The 14469-nt window shown below is 39.3% G+C and overlaps 1 protein-coding gene across 1 annotated transcript in view; it reads right to left on the minus strand.

Moving 5' to 3' along the window:
• Positions 1-14469, minus strand: part of LOC116726780 (ras-related protein Rab-26-like) — an 82246-nt gene that overhangs the window by 45145 nt on the left and 22632 nt on the right. Inside the window, exons 3-4 of the mRNA XM_032573664.1 lie at positions 2651-2692; positions 356-422 (exon numbers count right to left, since the gene is read on the minus strand). Coding sequence (XP_032429555.1) covers positions 356-422; positions 2651-2692 — 109 coding nt within the window. The remainder of the gene's footprint in view (positions 1-355; positions 423-2650; positions 2693-14469) is intronic.

The raw sequence follows: 14469 nt of genomic DNA on the forward strand, positions 1-14469 counted from the left end.
GCACAAAGACACACATCCATCCTTCTGTATATAGGTTTCGGCTGAGGTTACTAAATCGCCCTCCTCAATGTAAGTACTCACCCTAACCTAACTTATTTTGTACCCAGTAGATCGGTAAAATAATACTGGGTGCAACTGTCAAAACACATTTTATTGTCCACAATAATCAGAGTTTTTGTGCCTCTTCATAGAGAGGGAGCTACGATGAGCTATAAGATGTCAGCCAACATTTTGAAGACAAGAGCACAACAAAATGTCAGGGCGGTTTAGTTCAGACAGGAGAAAATTAAAGCTGTGTTGTCAGTCATGACAGCTGAGGCACACACACACACACACACAGCGGTAGGACACATACCGTTGGCATCACGGTAATAGGCGTGTGTGACGCTGCGGAAGCGCTCCTGACCAGCTGTGTCCCAAATCTGAGAGAGAAGATGGAAGAAAAGGTTTTAGGTGATTATTAATAACATTACTGAAATCTTTGCCAAATAAAAGCTGCAAATAAAAGCTTATTAAAAAGAAAAAAACTAAACAAAAAAAAGCATGCCATATGCCATTGTAACACACCACTATGGCTGCTGAGTACATGAGTAAAACGGTTGCACAGTTGAGAAAGTGCCACCATTAATCCATGAAGAACTCGAATTCTCAGGGAATTCTGTTTAATTTGTGTAAATTTTGGAAAAATAGCTGTTAAATGTTTTAATTTGTTCTTTAATTATCTTTCTTTATCTATTAGGCTTATTTTAAAACTACATTTTGATCAGCGGTTCAATATATAGATCATTACCAAATATTTATAATACATAATACTTTTTTTTTTAAACCAAAAACATGGCTGAAATTGAAACCACCCTCTTAGGAAAATATACTTTTTTAAAAATATATATTTGTGCAGGATTTTATACATATAAATCCAAAACACTTACAGTATTTTCAGTTATCTTGTCTCCAACGAGACAAGACTACTTAGATTACGAAAGACTGATTTGAATTTATCAGAAGAACTTGAATTTCACAACACGTCGTTTAATGTTGATTTTTATTTGAAGACCCGAAACATGTTTGGTTTCACTGTAATTTTGTTTAGACAGTAATTACACTTGTAAAAAAGGCCTATTTTTATTTTCCATTTCAGACTCATTAATTTTCATTTCATTACCGTCTAATTAAAAGAGGAGCATAAAAACAAAAACTCGCTTGAAACTCACAAAAAAGGTGCAGATATATAAAAACTGGACTGACAACTAATCTCTGGCCACAATTACTAAATTTAACGAGAGGAAAGATTCAGTATTTCAGCTCAGTCCCCCCTTTAAGGAGCCGGGATGACCACAATGTAGCAAGGTCATTTCTCCTCAGACTGGTCAGCTCTCTCAAACCGAAAAGTGGTGCGCCAATTAAAGAAATAGTAATAATTGAGCCCATCTTTGAAATATCACCTGAAATACCAGGTTTCACAGGCTGACAGATGAATTAATTAAACAAGAGAAAAAAGGAAGAGAAAGAGCGATGAGGAAGATTGTGTAATTGAGAAAAGAAATTTGACTGACATCCATCCACCTCCCTCCCCTCTGTGTCTCCTGATGCTCTCTTCAGTCAGGCAGAGCGGCTGCCTAATTGACTGATGGATAAACCCACGCCTCATTAACTCGTTGCTTTTGCCTCTTTGCCCTCATACTGAAGGCAACGAAGACGTACAGAATGTATTTACGCCACTGGATGTTTTTACCTTTCATTAGTTATTTTAATTAGAGTAGGTGAAACCTGGTTTTAAACAGAAATGAGGCAATGGCAAAGATGAACGTTGTCAAGCCAACCACTGATAATTTACACTTACCCATAATAAACACAGCTAGCAGTATATTAGCTGGCTAGCTAATAATAGCCAATATTACAGTATATTAGCTAGTCAGCTAGCCAACTAATATGCTGCTATTACATTAGCTGGTAATGTAGCTGTTAATGTACCCAAACTAGCCAGACAGCTAGCTAGGAACTAGTCATCTAGCTAATATACTTAGGTACATAGCAAAGTAGGGTAGACTAGTTAAGTTAGCTTGAGAAAAGCTAAATTTTCTCAAGCTAGCTAGCTAATTTAACTAGGGTATCTATCTAGCTAGCTACCCAACTAAGCTAACTAATTAAATAGGGCATCTGTCTAGCTAATTAACCTAACTTGCTAACCATATGGGGCACCTAGTTATCTAGCTAACCTTACTAGCTAACTTAATGGGGCATTTATCTAGCTAGCTAACCTAACTGGCTAAGGTATCTATTTAGCTAGTTTACCTTGCTAGCTAGAGTATAATGGCAGCTTTGCCAGTAAAAACCTTATTGCGTACTATGACTGGGTGGTGGAGGGTACTGATAAAGTCCAGTGAGAGAAAAAAACAAAAAACCACATAAAATGTTTGAGATTAAGTAGTCCTGCCATGACAAAATATAAGACCTGTGATTAATGTGCTTAAGGCCAAATTACATAAAAAAGTAAAAGAATTTATGACATTTTGAGGCTTTAATATATACATCAATTTAAGACTTTAATGATTCACAGACACCCTGTAAAAGAACCCCCCCTACACACACACACAAAGGAGAATAAAACAAGAGTCTTGATCTGTTTAAATCCGCAGCTCTTCTGTCTCACCTGCAGTTTGACCTTCACACCATCGATGGTCATGACTTTATTCTGAAAGACAAGAGAAAATCAATATTTCAGTGACTTAAATATGCGTACATACAAAGAGGAACAAGAAGGTAGAAAGAGTTGATTTTGAAGTATGTAGGAAAACATTTGTTGTAAAATGACTGGCCTCTCCAGGGAGGCCCTCTTTTACAGCTGTAATGCTGTCACCACACTGTACTATCTGTAGGTCACAGACACAAATCCCCGGCTTTGCTCGATGTCGGCTTTGTTTCAGAGAGTTGCGTCATTTACCAACACCACACCCGCAAGGCGGTTTGCATAATCCACGAAAATACACAAAAGCATTTCCATTCGTCTGCAGTGTCACCTCATGAGGAATGATTCTGGCTCCATGAAACGAGAATGGAGCTAACTGAGCCATCAATCATTACAAGGTTTGTGATAACACTGGCAAATAAAATGGATGGGCTCACAGACGGTCAGGAGACTGTGGGAATATCAGGATCTAAACAGATTATTAGAGCTGCAAAGAAAAACACGCAAGGAAGACACAAAGCTGCAACGCTTGAGAAATGTTTATTGTTTTTTGATCCTGCTGGCTTTGGAGGCTGAATCATAGCCCTGGCGTATTGCAACCATTCTTACAACCACTACATATTTGTCCCCTGAAGACAGAACAAGCAGAAGGTAGAGTTGCTGTGAGAGTATTTGGTATTCACTGACAGACTGAGGTCTCTCTCTCGGGTCAGACCTTTAGAGCGTTTTACTGAAAAAGCAGAATAGGATTCTTTTTGTAGCAAAGGACTGTTTATACAGCGATGACTGGCAGCTTTAGATTATTTATTAAAAATTATTCATCATAACAAACAGATGATTGTAGCACTTCTCAGCCTGGAACGTTTATTAAAATCAAAGACAAACACTGTAAAAGCTGAGTTACATGTAACCTGCTTACACATTTTTTTTTAAAAAACGTTGATATCCTTCAAATAGAAATAATGTTCATCGTTCTTAAACTGTGTCACCCTTAACTTTTGTTCTAGTTCTAATATAAAGTTTTTGCATTAGTGTATTTTTGTCTAGTCTTTAGAGCAAATATCTTACTACACTTGAAATAAGACAAAAATAACTTCAAAACGATAGATTTACGTAAATAATTATTGAATATAGATTATATTCAATTACATGGAACGTTTTTTTTTCATTCTGTTTTTAAAAAAAAAATCTGCCATTGGAATTAGTATTTTTTTTAATAATCTTTATTAAATAATTATCAACTTAAAACAAGTATTTCAACTTTATCTAGTTGAAAACTTATTGGTTTGTACTTTTCAGTTAAATATTAACATAAAATAATTGGGATTCTTTTAAATTCACATAACTCAAGCCTCCTCAACTAGTTTTTCATTATTATCATTGCAATTTCCAAAACGTGTTTTCTTTCTTTCACCAACAGCCCACCCAGATGCTGTTTTTCTGAGTGTGAAACCTCCAGGGAGCAATTCCACCAGCCACCAACATCAGACCTCCTTCATTTTTAATGCATTTCATTCATATTTCATGGCATACGAAAGTTTGGTTTAGTTTACTTTGTAAATGGAAAACACTTTTTATCTTGTATATGCTTATTTTGTTAGCAGTAGAGAGCTGCCAAGCTTAAGCAGGCTCTGAAAGAAGTAAGACAACGGACAAGTAAGGAATTGTAAGGATTTACCTTACCACTAGGAAACCACCTGGCTTTGGTTTCAACATATTTAATAATCATAATTATATTTTAGTCAGATAAACTACCTCTTGCAACAGCTTTAATTAGTTTTGAAGGGATGCCAGAAACAACGTGGGTCCTTCTCTGTACAGACCAAACATAGAGTAGCTAACAAACATGCTAACTCTAAATAAGCTAGCATGTTTACTGCTTTGTTCTAAATGTCATGGAACAATCTTATTGTATCTGTATGTCCAGCTCTACATTTTTACTGTCTGAAATTTCTAGAAGTTGAAGGAACCCTTGGAAAGAAACGTGTTTCTCTAAATCATGTGACGAATCACTGAAGGGTTCGGGGACGGTTCTGATTCTCTCCTACATCCAAATCCATTCAGCAGAAATGGATTCCTCAGACTTGAATCACCATGTGCAGCGTCATGCCACGGTAAATATAGAAACTTAATAATAGACCTCTTGGTTTTTAATCTGTATAGCTGTTAACAATTGGGTACCATGGCGTTGAACACCAAGATGGCTAAAAATACAAGGTCTCTTTACCCAGCAGCCAAAAAGTCTCAGCTCCAGAACAGCAGATGTTCTCCAGTGCCAGCTTTACGAATCTATCCCAATCTTCTTCCAGTGTTAAGAGACATGTTGAAGGATGTTTAAGTTCTCTTGAATTTTATTCTTCTATATCTAGTTCCTCTCCTAATAGTATGTGGTGAGAGCAGGACTGTTGGCAAATAAAGTATGCAGTGTTACTACATTGTTTTGCTGTGAAGATGTTGGCAGCTCTATGTGTAGGACGGCTGTTAAACTGTGTGAACTCCATCCTGCTGGATCCGGAGGCTCTGATATGTAATTTGAGAGCATTCTCCAAACCTGAAACAACTTTTGCTATGAATAAAACAGTCAGGAATCGCTTCCAGCTTTTAATATCCGCTCACCTGACTTGGTAATAAACAGTCCTCAAGAATCATTCAGCCAACATTTGAACCATCGTCCAAACTTTCTCCATGACCAAAAACATCTGACCTTCCATCTTGGGGACAATGACCCAGGAAGAAGCTAGATTAAATTAAACTACTACAACACACACACACCCACACACTTGCTGCTTCTCCTTCACATTTAAGCAATACTCTGCACGACTGCATTAGTAATGACTTTCCAACAACCTGAGGCTCCAATTCAATCTCCTCTCCTGTCATTTAGTCTGTTTTCTCATTGTTCCCCAGACCCCGTCACTCATTGGTTTATTGCTCTGCTCTTTAATGTGGTTTGTGTCCAAGCTGCACAATGTAGAAACTAAAGCAAAAAAAACAGGTTCCACATGACCACACATGGCATTTCTTTGACTAAAGTTAAAAAGGTGTAAAACTGAAATTTACTGTGATTAATGGAACTTGTCGTTCATTTGTCTCCATTAAATTAATGTCTTCTCAGAGCATCTCCTGTTGGTTGTCTTGCACTTTTAGAACAAACTGTGAGAAATCTGTGGACAGGAAAGTGGAAAGTCTCCATCCATCAACTAACTCAGAAGACAGCCAACCTCCCGCTATAACATAAACTGGAGATGCACAATATTGTTATTTTTATATATTTTCAGTTTCTTCACGGTTTGTCTATTGACTATGTACCCGGCCAATTGGATGGTCTTTAGCTGCCTTTGTATGTCTGCTCTAGAGGTTTATGTTTAGGAACCGAGATACTAAAACTCATCGTATAATATTAATAAAATTAAAGCATGCGGAAAAACTGGCTTAATCGTAATCTATATTATTACAATTTTTACCAACCATATCACAATATTTTTCTGACATTGTGCAGTCCTAGAACTAAACACAACATGCAGAAAGTTGAACATATCACTGTTTGTCAAGGAATGTAGTAATAATAATAATAATAATAATAATAATAATAAAAAGTGAGTTTAATCGTTGATAAAAAAATTTCCTAACTGGAATACCTGCATTTTCAAAAGAGGTTATGCTAAAGGGCAATAATTCTAATATAAGATGCTAGCATCAATCAAAATGTTAAGTGTAATTATTTTGCGTTTGTTTTGTAATAAGTGAACGATGAGTAACATTAACCACTTACTCTCACACACTGTGGGATGTCAGCTCTGGGCCAAACATGAATAACTAAGGTTTAGTAGACAGTGAAGTTAAAAGATAAATAAATGAATACAGGTAGTGAGCTACAACCTGATTAAAATATTAAATTGCCATAAAACATAAATTTATTCCTTAAAGTTTTATTTGTGTCGATGGCTCAATTATGTAGCTTGGAAAATATGAACAATATGTTCTGAAAATTTCGGTGGGCACAAACACAGTCCATCCCATCATACTGCAGTCACATGTCAGCGTGCCCTTGGGCAAGGCACTTGACTCCTGGTGGGAAACTGAACTGCATGTCAGTGAATATGGCTCTCACATTAAGTATTTTGACTGCTTATCTACCACTTAAAAATGTTTAAGTGGTAAATAACTTTTAATGGAAAGAAATGCAAAAACGTAAAAAAAAGAAAAGAAAAATGCAACATTTCTTAAAAAAACAGAAAAAGAAATCAAATAGGTCAGAAAATCATATACACCATGTTCCAAATTATTACGCAAATTGGATTTAAGTGTCAGAGATTAAATGTTTTGTTGTGCTATTAAATTTCTAGATGGTATTGTGTGTCAGGGCTCTTTGAATCACTATAATTAATTTCAGAGAGCTGGTTTGATTAGTTTGTCTGGTGAGTTTTCAACTAAAAGAAATCTACTTAAGAAGGATGTTCCACATTATTAAACAGGCCACAGGTTTCAAGCAATATGGGAAAGAGAAAGGATCTCTGCTGACGAAAATCATCAGATAGTGTAGTGCCGTATGACAAGATATGAAAACATTAGATATTTAATAAAAACTGAAGCGTTATCGTACTCTGAAGAGATTTGTGGCTGATTCAGAACAAAGATGGGTTTCTACAGATAAAAGGTTTCTGTTAGATAAATTCATCGGATTAAGAGAGCAGCTGTTAAAATGCCCTTACAAAGCAGCAAACAGTTATTTGAAGCTGCTGGAGCCTCTGGAACCTCAAGGTGGAGGATCCTCCAGAGGCCTGCGGAGCATGAACCTACAATTGGGCCCCTAACCAGAGCTCACAAGCAGAACCGGTCTCAGTGGGCCCAGCCGTACATGAAGATTAATTTTCAAACAGACTTGTTCACTGATGACTGCTGTGCAACCCTGGATGGTCCAGATGGACGCAGTAGTGGATTGGTGGTGGATGACCACCACATCCGAACACGGCTGTGAAGTCAGCAAGGAGGTGGTGGAGTCATGCTTTGGGCTGAAATCATGGGGAGAGAGAGAGAGAGAGCTGGTCGACCCCTTCAGAGTCCATGAAGGTGTGAAAACGACCTCAGCAAAATATATGGACTTTCTGACTGATCACTTTCTTTCATGGTTCATAAAGAAGAGCCGAACCTTCAGCAGCAAAATCATCTTCCTGCATGACAATGAATGCTGTAAGGAATACCACTGTGCCATTGGCTGCTATGGGCATAAAAAGGGGAGAAACTCATGGTGTGGTCACCATCCTCTGACCTCTGACCTCAACCCTATTGAGAACCTTTGGAGTTTCCTCAAGCAGAAGATCTGAGGGTGGAATGCAGTTCATATCAAACCAGCAGCTCTGGGAAGGTTTTCTGACATCCTGCAAAGAAATTCAAGCAGAAACTTTCCACAAACTCACAAGTTCAATAAAGTTGTTTGTTATATCTTATATGCATATTGAATTAATTAAGCAATAAATTGGTTGTATTACCAAGAGCCGAAGCAGCTATAGCCAAATAGGGCGTCGCCATGGTAACATATAGTATATACAGTACAGTATATATATACACATCATGTCATCTATTGGTAAAAGTAAAAAAAAACAAAAAAAACTAGTATGCTCTGGACTTAAGACGGAGTACATGACGACATATTCATGATGTGCTTTGATTAAACTAATTTATCTTCGGTGTAATTAAAGTACCTCAAATTTTACTTTATACCAGGTGAGTCTCTCTCACCTGAGAATGGGTTGGTTCTGTATCTTCAAATAAATGGAAAAGATTCCTAAGTTTGAAACAGGAACAGTCTGAGAAAATGCTGTCTGTGAGCTACAGTCAAGAGAGATTCCTTTGTGATATGATAGAGTTATGACATCACAGCGGATGTCATTGTTGCCAATGGAACTGAATATTCTAATGACGCATTCACATCAAGCACGTTTTGAGCGTCAGGTGAGTCGTTTACATTCAAAGTCTATGTGGAATGTTGGACTAGCTTGACGAGCGAGTCAAACGCTCCAAACGCCTCATCGGCCCTCGACTTTGGATGTAAACCAGATGCGCCTGACTCTCAAAACGTGTTTGGTGTGAACGCACCATTATATGTCCAGTGTCATATTAGTTCCATCATATTAGGACCAAAGCCTGGTCCTAATATGATGGACTCATTGCTTTGAGTCAGGGGTAACATTTAGAGGTAAAATGTGAATTAAGTTTTAGATAGGGTTAGGATTAGGGAAAATGTCTGTGTTAAGCAAAATCACAGCAACTAAAATGAAGGGAAATGAATGCAAAGTTCTAATATGGGTCGAAATAGTTTTGACAAATCTGTATAGCATTTTGTTTTCTAAATCATTCTATAAATAATGATGATATAATGTTAGGTTGTATTTCTGCCAATTGCATAGCTGCAGTACATTAGTAGTCTAATGTGTTGAATGTGCTGAGACACATTCAACGCATTAGAAACCAATCAGAACCAAAAGTTTGTCTTTTGGTTCTGATTGGTTGTTTCTGGACAGCAGCAGAGTCAGAGGAATTTTCAGATTCTCAGTTTCATATTTTACTGTCAGACTCTTTTAACAAATATTCATCCATCATCATCTAACACATTTATCCTTGCGCACACACATTCACACCTTAGGACAGTGTTTCTCAATTCCAGTCCTCACGCCCTCCCTGCCTGCATGTTTTAGGCGTTTCCCTTCTGCCACACGCCTGGATTGAATAATGGGTGATTAACAGGCTTCTGCAGTACTTGATGGTCATGCAATCATTTGAATCAGCTGTTCTGGTATAGAGGCACATCTAAAACATGCAGAGCAGGGGGGCCTGAGGACTGGAATTGAGAAGCGCTGCCTTAGGACAATTTAGAGAGACCAATTAATTTTTTAGAAATTCTACCAGCTGCAGTTTTTATATATAGGAAAGTTTTAATAATGTTTATTTTGGTGTTTTTAACTCTGAAATTGATCTTGTGTTTCATCCATTCACTTTGGAGTTAGGATTATTATTTGCCAGTGTCTGTTTTGATTTCCTAAATTTGTGTAGAGCAAATAATTTTCATAATGCCCAGTGTTGGCAAAACCTGGGTTTGGATTGTTATCCAGGTTAGTACCACCTGGGTGTGGGTCGGCGTAAAGGCCGAGCCGGGCTTAGACTGGCCTTCAGGCCAACGCCAACACGAAGCCCCTCCATGCAACCAGTAGAGGTTGGTCGCATGGACCTCGATGTTTGATTGGAGGTCCATCTTTCCTCGGATGTTTCTGTTGGATTGGAGGTCCGTCTTTCCTCGGACCTCCCTGTTGGATTGGAGGTCCATCTTTCCTCAGACCTCCCTGTTGGATTGGAGGTCCATCTTTCCTCGGACCTCCCTGTTGGATTGGAGGTCCATCTTTCCTCAGACCTCCCTGTTGGATTGGAGGTCCATCTTTCCTCAGACCTCCCTGTTGGATTGGAGGTCCATCTTTCCTCAGACCTCCCTGTTGGATTGGAGGTCCATCTTTCCTCAGACCTCCCTGTTGGATTGGAGGTCCATCTTTCCTCAGACCTCCCCGGTTGATTGGAGGTCTGCTTCTCCTCGGACCTCCCTGGTTGACTGGAGGTCCATCTTTCCTCGGACCTCCCCGATTGTTTGGGGGTCTGCTTCTCCTCAGACCTCCCCGGTTGATTGGAGGTCCGTCTTTCCTCGGACCTCCCCGGTTGATTGGAGGTCTGCTTCTCCTCGGACCTCCCTGATGGATTGGAGGTCCATCTTTCCTCGGACCTCCCCGATTGATTGGAGGTCTGCTTCTCCTCGGACCTCCCCGGTTGATTGGAGGTCCGTCTTTCCTCGGACCTCCCCGGTTGATTGGAGGTCCATCTTTCCTCGGACCTCCCCGATTGATTGGAGGTCTGCTTCTCCTCGGACCTCCCCGGTTGATTGGAGGTCCGTCTTTCCTCGGGCCTCCCCGGTTGATTGGAGGTCCGTCTTTCCTCGGACCTCCCCGATGGATTGGAGGTCTGCTTCTCCTCGGACCTCCCTGGTTGATTGGAGGTCCATTTTTCCTCGGACCTCCCTGATGGATTGGAGGTCCATCTTTCTTCGGACCTCCCTGATTGATTGGAGGTCTGTCTTTCCTTGGTCTTTTCTGTTTGCAGGGAGTCTTCTTTTTGCAGGGGGACCTCTGGTTGGGTGGAGACTCTCGGATGCTTGTTTTCCAGAGCAAGTTTCAACTTTATCTTCAGGTCTGCAACCTGACCCTGCAATGATTTCACTCTTTCTTCCTGTTCTTTGATTTTGGAAGCTTGCTCAGTGTGAGTTTTGATCTGTTCCTCAAATTTAAGTCTCTCTTTGTATCCTTCAATCATTACTTCAATCAGACCTTTATTGCGGGATTCATATTTTTCTGCCTCCCTCTTGAAGTGATCCAGCTGTTGAAGAACGCTCTTTGATTCACCTTCACGTTTGACTTGCAGATGACGTTCTCTTTCCAACATTTTTTGCAGCTTTTGAATCTCCTCCTGCTGTGATTTCACTTCAGCCTGACATGCAATCCTTCGGTCTTTTTCCTCACGGAGTTCAAAAATCTTACTCTGCAGTTCTTCTTTAAGATCGTCTACCTGCTTTGTGAGATCGATGACATGTTGGCTAGTCTCTTCCACATTTTCCACTAAGGGGGTGATCTCAAAGCCAGCAGAAGGAGTTGTTTTCTGCTCGACTTCCAATGATCTTGGGCTCTCAAAGTCGCCGGAAGGACTTGGTTCCCCCTGGATCTCTGCTGATTCATCCTCCGGCTCGCTGTCGTCGTCAAAAACAAGGATTTCGTCGTAGTCGACTTGGATGTTTTGCTCCATCATTTCAATCCATGAAAGCTCAGCTGGAAAAGCTTCATGTTCACAAGTATTCTGTTGTTGCTTCATATCTATATTCTGGTAACTTCTTGCTTCTCTGAAAGGATTAATTTCGAAAGTGCTCTGAAGAGTGATCTGTCGCGATAGAACTGTGGAACAGGTCTGAGAAAACACTGTCTGTGAGCTACAGTCAAGAGAGAGAATCCTTTGTGATATCATAGAGTTATGACATCACTGCGGATGTCATTGTTAGCAATGGAACTGAACATTCTACTATGGCCTGATGTAAAAAACATTTTGCTAGACAATGTCAAACATTGAGAAGTTATAATTTTTAAACATTATGAAGCCAAAAAAAAAAATATATATATATATATATATACACGGCCAACCTCGAGAATGAACTCAAACCCAGTTTCACACAAATACAAGGACGCTAGCATAAATGTTTGGATGTCGAACAGGACGTTCAAGGTAGCTATGAAGCTAATTTTCTTGTCTCTTCTACCAAGAGACATGAAAACATACCTTTATCCTGGCTTTTTTCTATTCTTTCTCTTTTCCTCTCTCCCTGAAGAATAAGTTATTTTTTGCGACATTGGTTTGCTTGCTTATCTTCCACCGCTGCTTTGGAGGTTTGAATATGCATTGAACGGCAGCTCAAATCACCGGTGAAACATTACCTACCGCGGCCACCAGGGGGAACCCAAGAGCAATTGATTTTTTTATTTTTGCCCATATCAAAATAGGTTTCTACATGATTAAATATATACTAATGTAAATTTAAATCACAACTTTATAATAAAATTTTAATCAAAAAAGCAGACTACAGCGATGATAAATATATGGAAGGAGTCTGCGAAGGGAGTCGACCGCCCCTTCAGTCGACTCCCAGTTTCACACAAAAAGTCCGAGTTTTTGTGTGAAACTGGGAACTTCTACTCAATAAGATTGACTAGAAATTAAATTTTATACTGATTGCAAAAGGACAGAGCAGCTGTGTGGAGTTTCCAACCCCTAATTTCCTCCACGTCTCTCCTCAGAGATGTGGTCCATAGCTGAGGGAAAATAATAAATTAAAAAAAGTGAGATGAAAGGAATTATAGGTGATGGAGTTTTGTTTTTATTTTCATTGTTAATCACTTCAGTACAAGTCAGAATATTGTAGCTCTACTTCTTACTACCCCATGGGTGGTTTTCTAATTCTACACTATTTTCATTTGTCGTCTTTACAGCTGCAGTCTTTACAGTGCAGAAAACACTGGCTACCGTTCAGAAACAGTGGTAAAAACACATTTCACTGCTGATAACTCCAGACTCTAGATTTAAGATTAAACTGGTCACCACTGCGCTCCTTTATCTGTAGCACACTAAGACTAAAGCAGAATGCTGAAAGCTGGCACAAACAGCTCCTTGGTCAGTTTGAGTGAGTAAATCACCGAGGCAGCTCTGAAATGCATAGCAACAGGAACGCAGCAGATTTTGGAATGGGCTTTTTGAAAAGACAGACACATTCTTAGTATACTGGGCTGTGTACCCACCCACACACTCCCACATAAATCCACACCAAGAGGACAGGTTATCAAACGGAGAGGATGGCATGTTTTACACAAGCAGAACATTTTAATTACACAAATATAGTAAAGAAAAAAAAAGATAACAACAAGGACAAAATGATGCACAATGACAAACACCTACACAGAAATGAACATTAAGATTCAACAGCCGCCATAGGACAGCCATGCCAATCAATCTGCCGGTCTGACCAGAGTCTGCTCTGAATATATATGAACAATCAATCTGCAAGAAGTCCTTCAGCTGAGACAGGAAACGTAGACCTCAAGGTCTGCATTTAGAGAGGGAATCTTTAAAACCTCTTAGAAACTACATGATTCACACAGAGCAGAATCTGCAAACCAGAAGCCACCAGAACCACGAGCGCGTACGATGCTGAAGTCATGTGAAGAAGGAAGTTCAGCCTCTAGTGTTTCCCTTACAAATGTGTGTAAAACTTTGTTGATAATCCGCTAATGTCGGAAAAACAATTTTGAAATGGCAATGTTTAAATAATAAATGCAATAAAAATCAATAAGTTTGTTCATGCGATAATTTATTAACATAATTATCGCATCATATTAACACAGATAAGCACATTCAAAGTCGAATTTTGTTTCTATATGAAACTATCTGCTAAATTTTACATGACAAGCTCATGTAAAAATGATGAATTTTGAAATGATTAACTCTGACCTGTTCTAATGCAATTTTAATCTCTAAAGAGTCAACCTGCAGGCAAGGGAGCTTGTTAAGCTTCCAAGTTTTCACACCAAGTAGCTCAGCCAGACATTTAAAAAAGGAAGGAAGAAAATCTGTCAGCAAAGCAGATAACAAGAAACTTCAGGGACACAAACTAAACTGTCAGCATTTGGCTTTCAGCTGCTGCTAATTTCCTCCACCACATCTACATGATTCACTGCTGGAAAATAAACAACAAAAAGCTTAAAACAACAAACACAGCTGGGCTTCAGCAATGCAGGTGTCAACAGTGCTCAGTCCAATTAATGGGGACTTAATGAGAGTTAATAGTTCCAACTTGCTGGCTCCTCAAGTTTTCAGAGCGTAGGTCTGAGAAAGACCGGTGTGCTCCAAAAACAAGACGATTACAAGAGCTACTGTAGGCCCTTGGTTGACACTGACAAATATATCTCTTACTCAACCCAACCAAGGAAGAAGAAATTCGAAAAGTAATTTCCTTTCACCAGCCTTGGGTCCAAATAACCCGTTGTGGCATGAACATCTGCTTTGCCCTGCTGCTGTCTCAGTCTGCACACGAAAAATCGTCTTCTGCGACTGGAGGGAACCAAAGTCAACATACGCTTGGTTTTGTGTGAACTGTAATCAACATAATGTGATCTGCTGATTAAGAACGGAAAAAAACTGCTCTGGATGTC

The sequence above is a fragment of the Xiphophorus hellerii genome, chromosome 10 (genome assembly GCF_003331165.1).
Source record: "Xiphophorus hellerii strain 12219 chromosome 10, Xiphophorus_hellerii-4.1, whole genome shotgun sequence".
In the NCBI taxonomy this organism is placed as follows: Eukaryota; Metazoa; Chordata; class Actinopteri; order Cyprinodontiformes; family Poeciliidae; genus Xiphophorus; species Xiphophorus hellerii.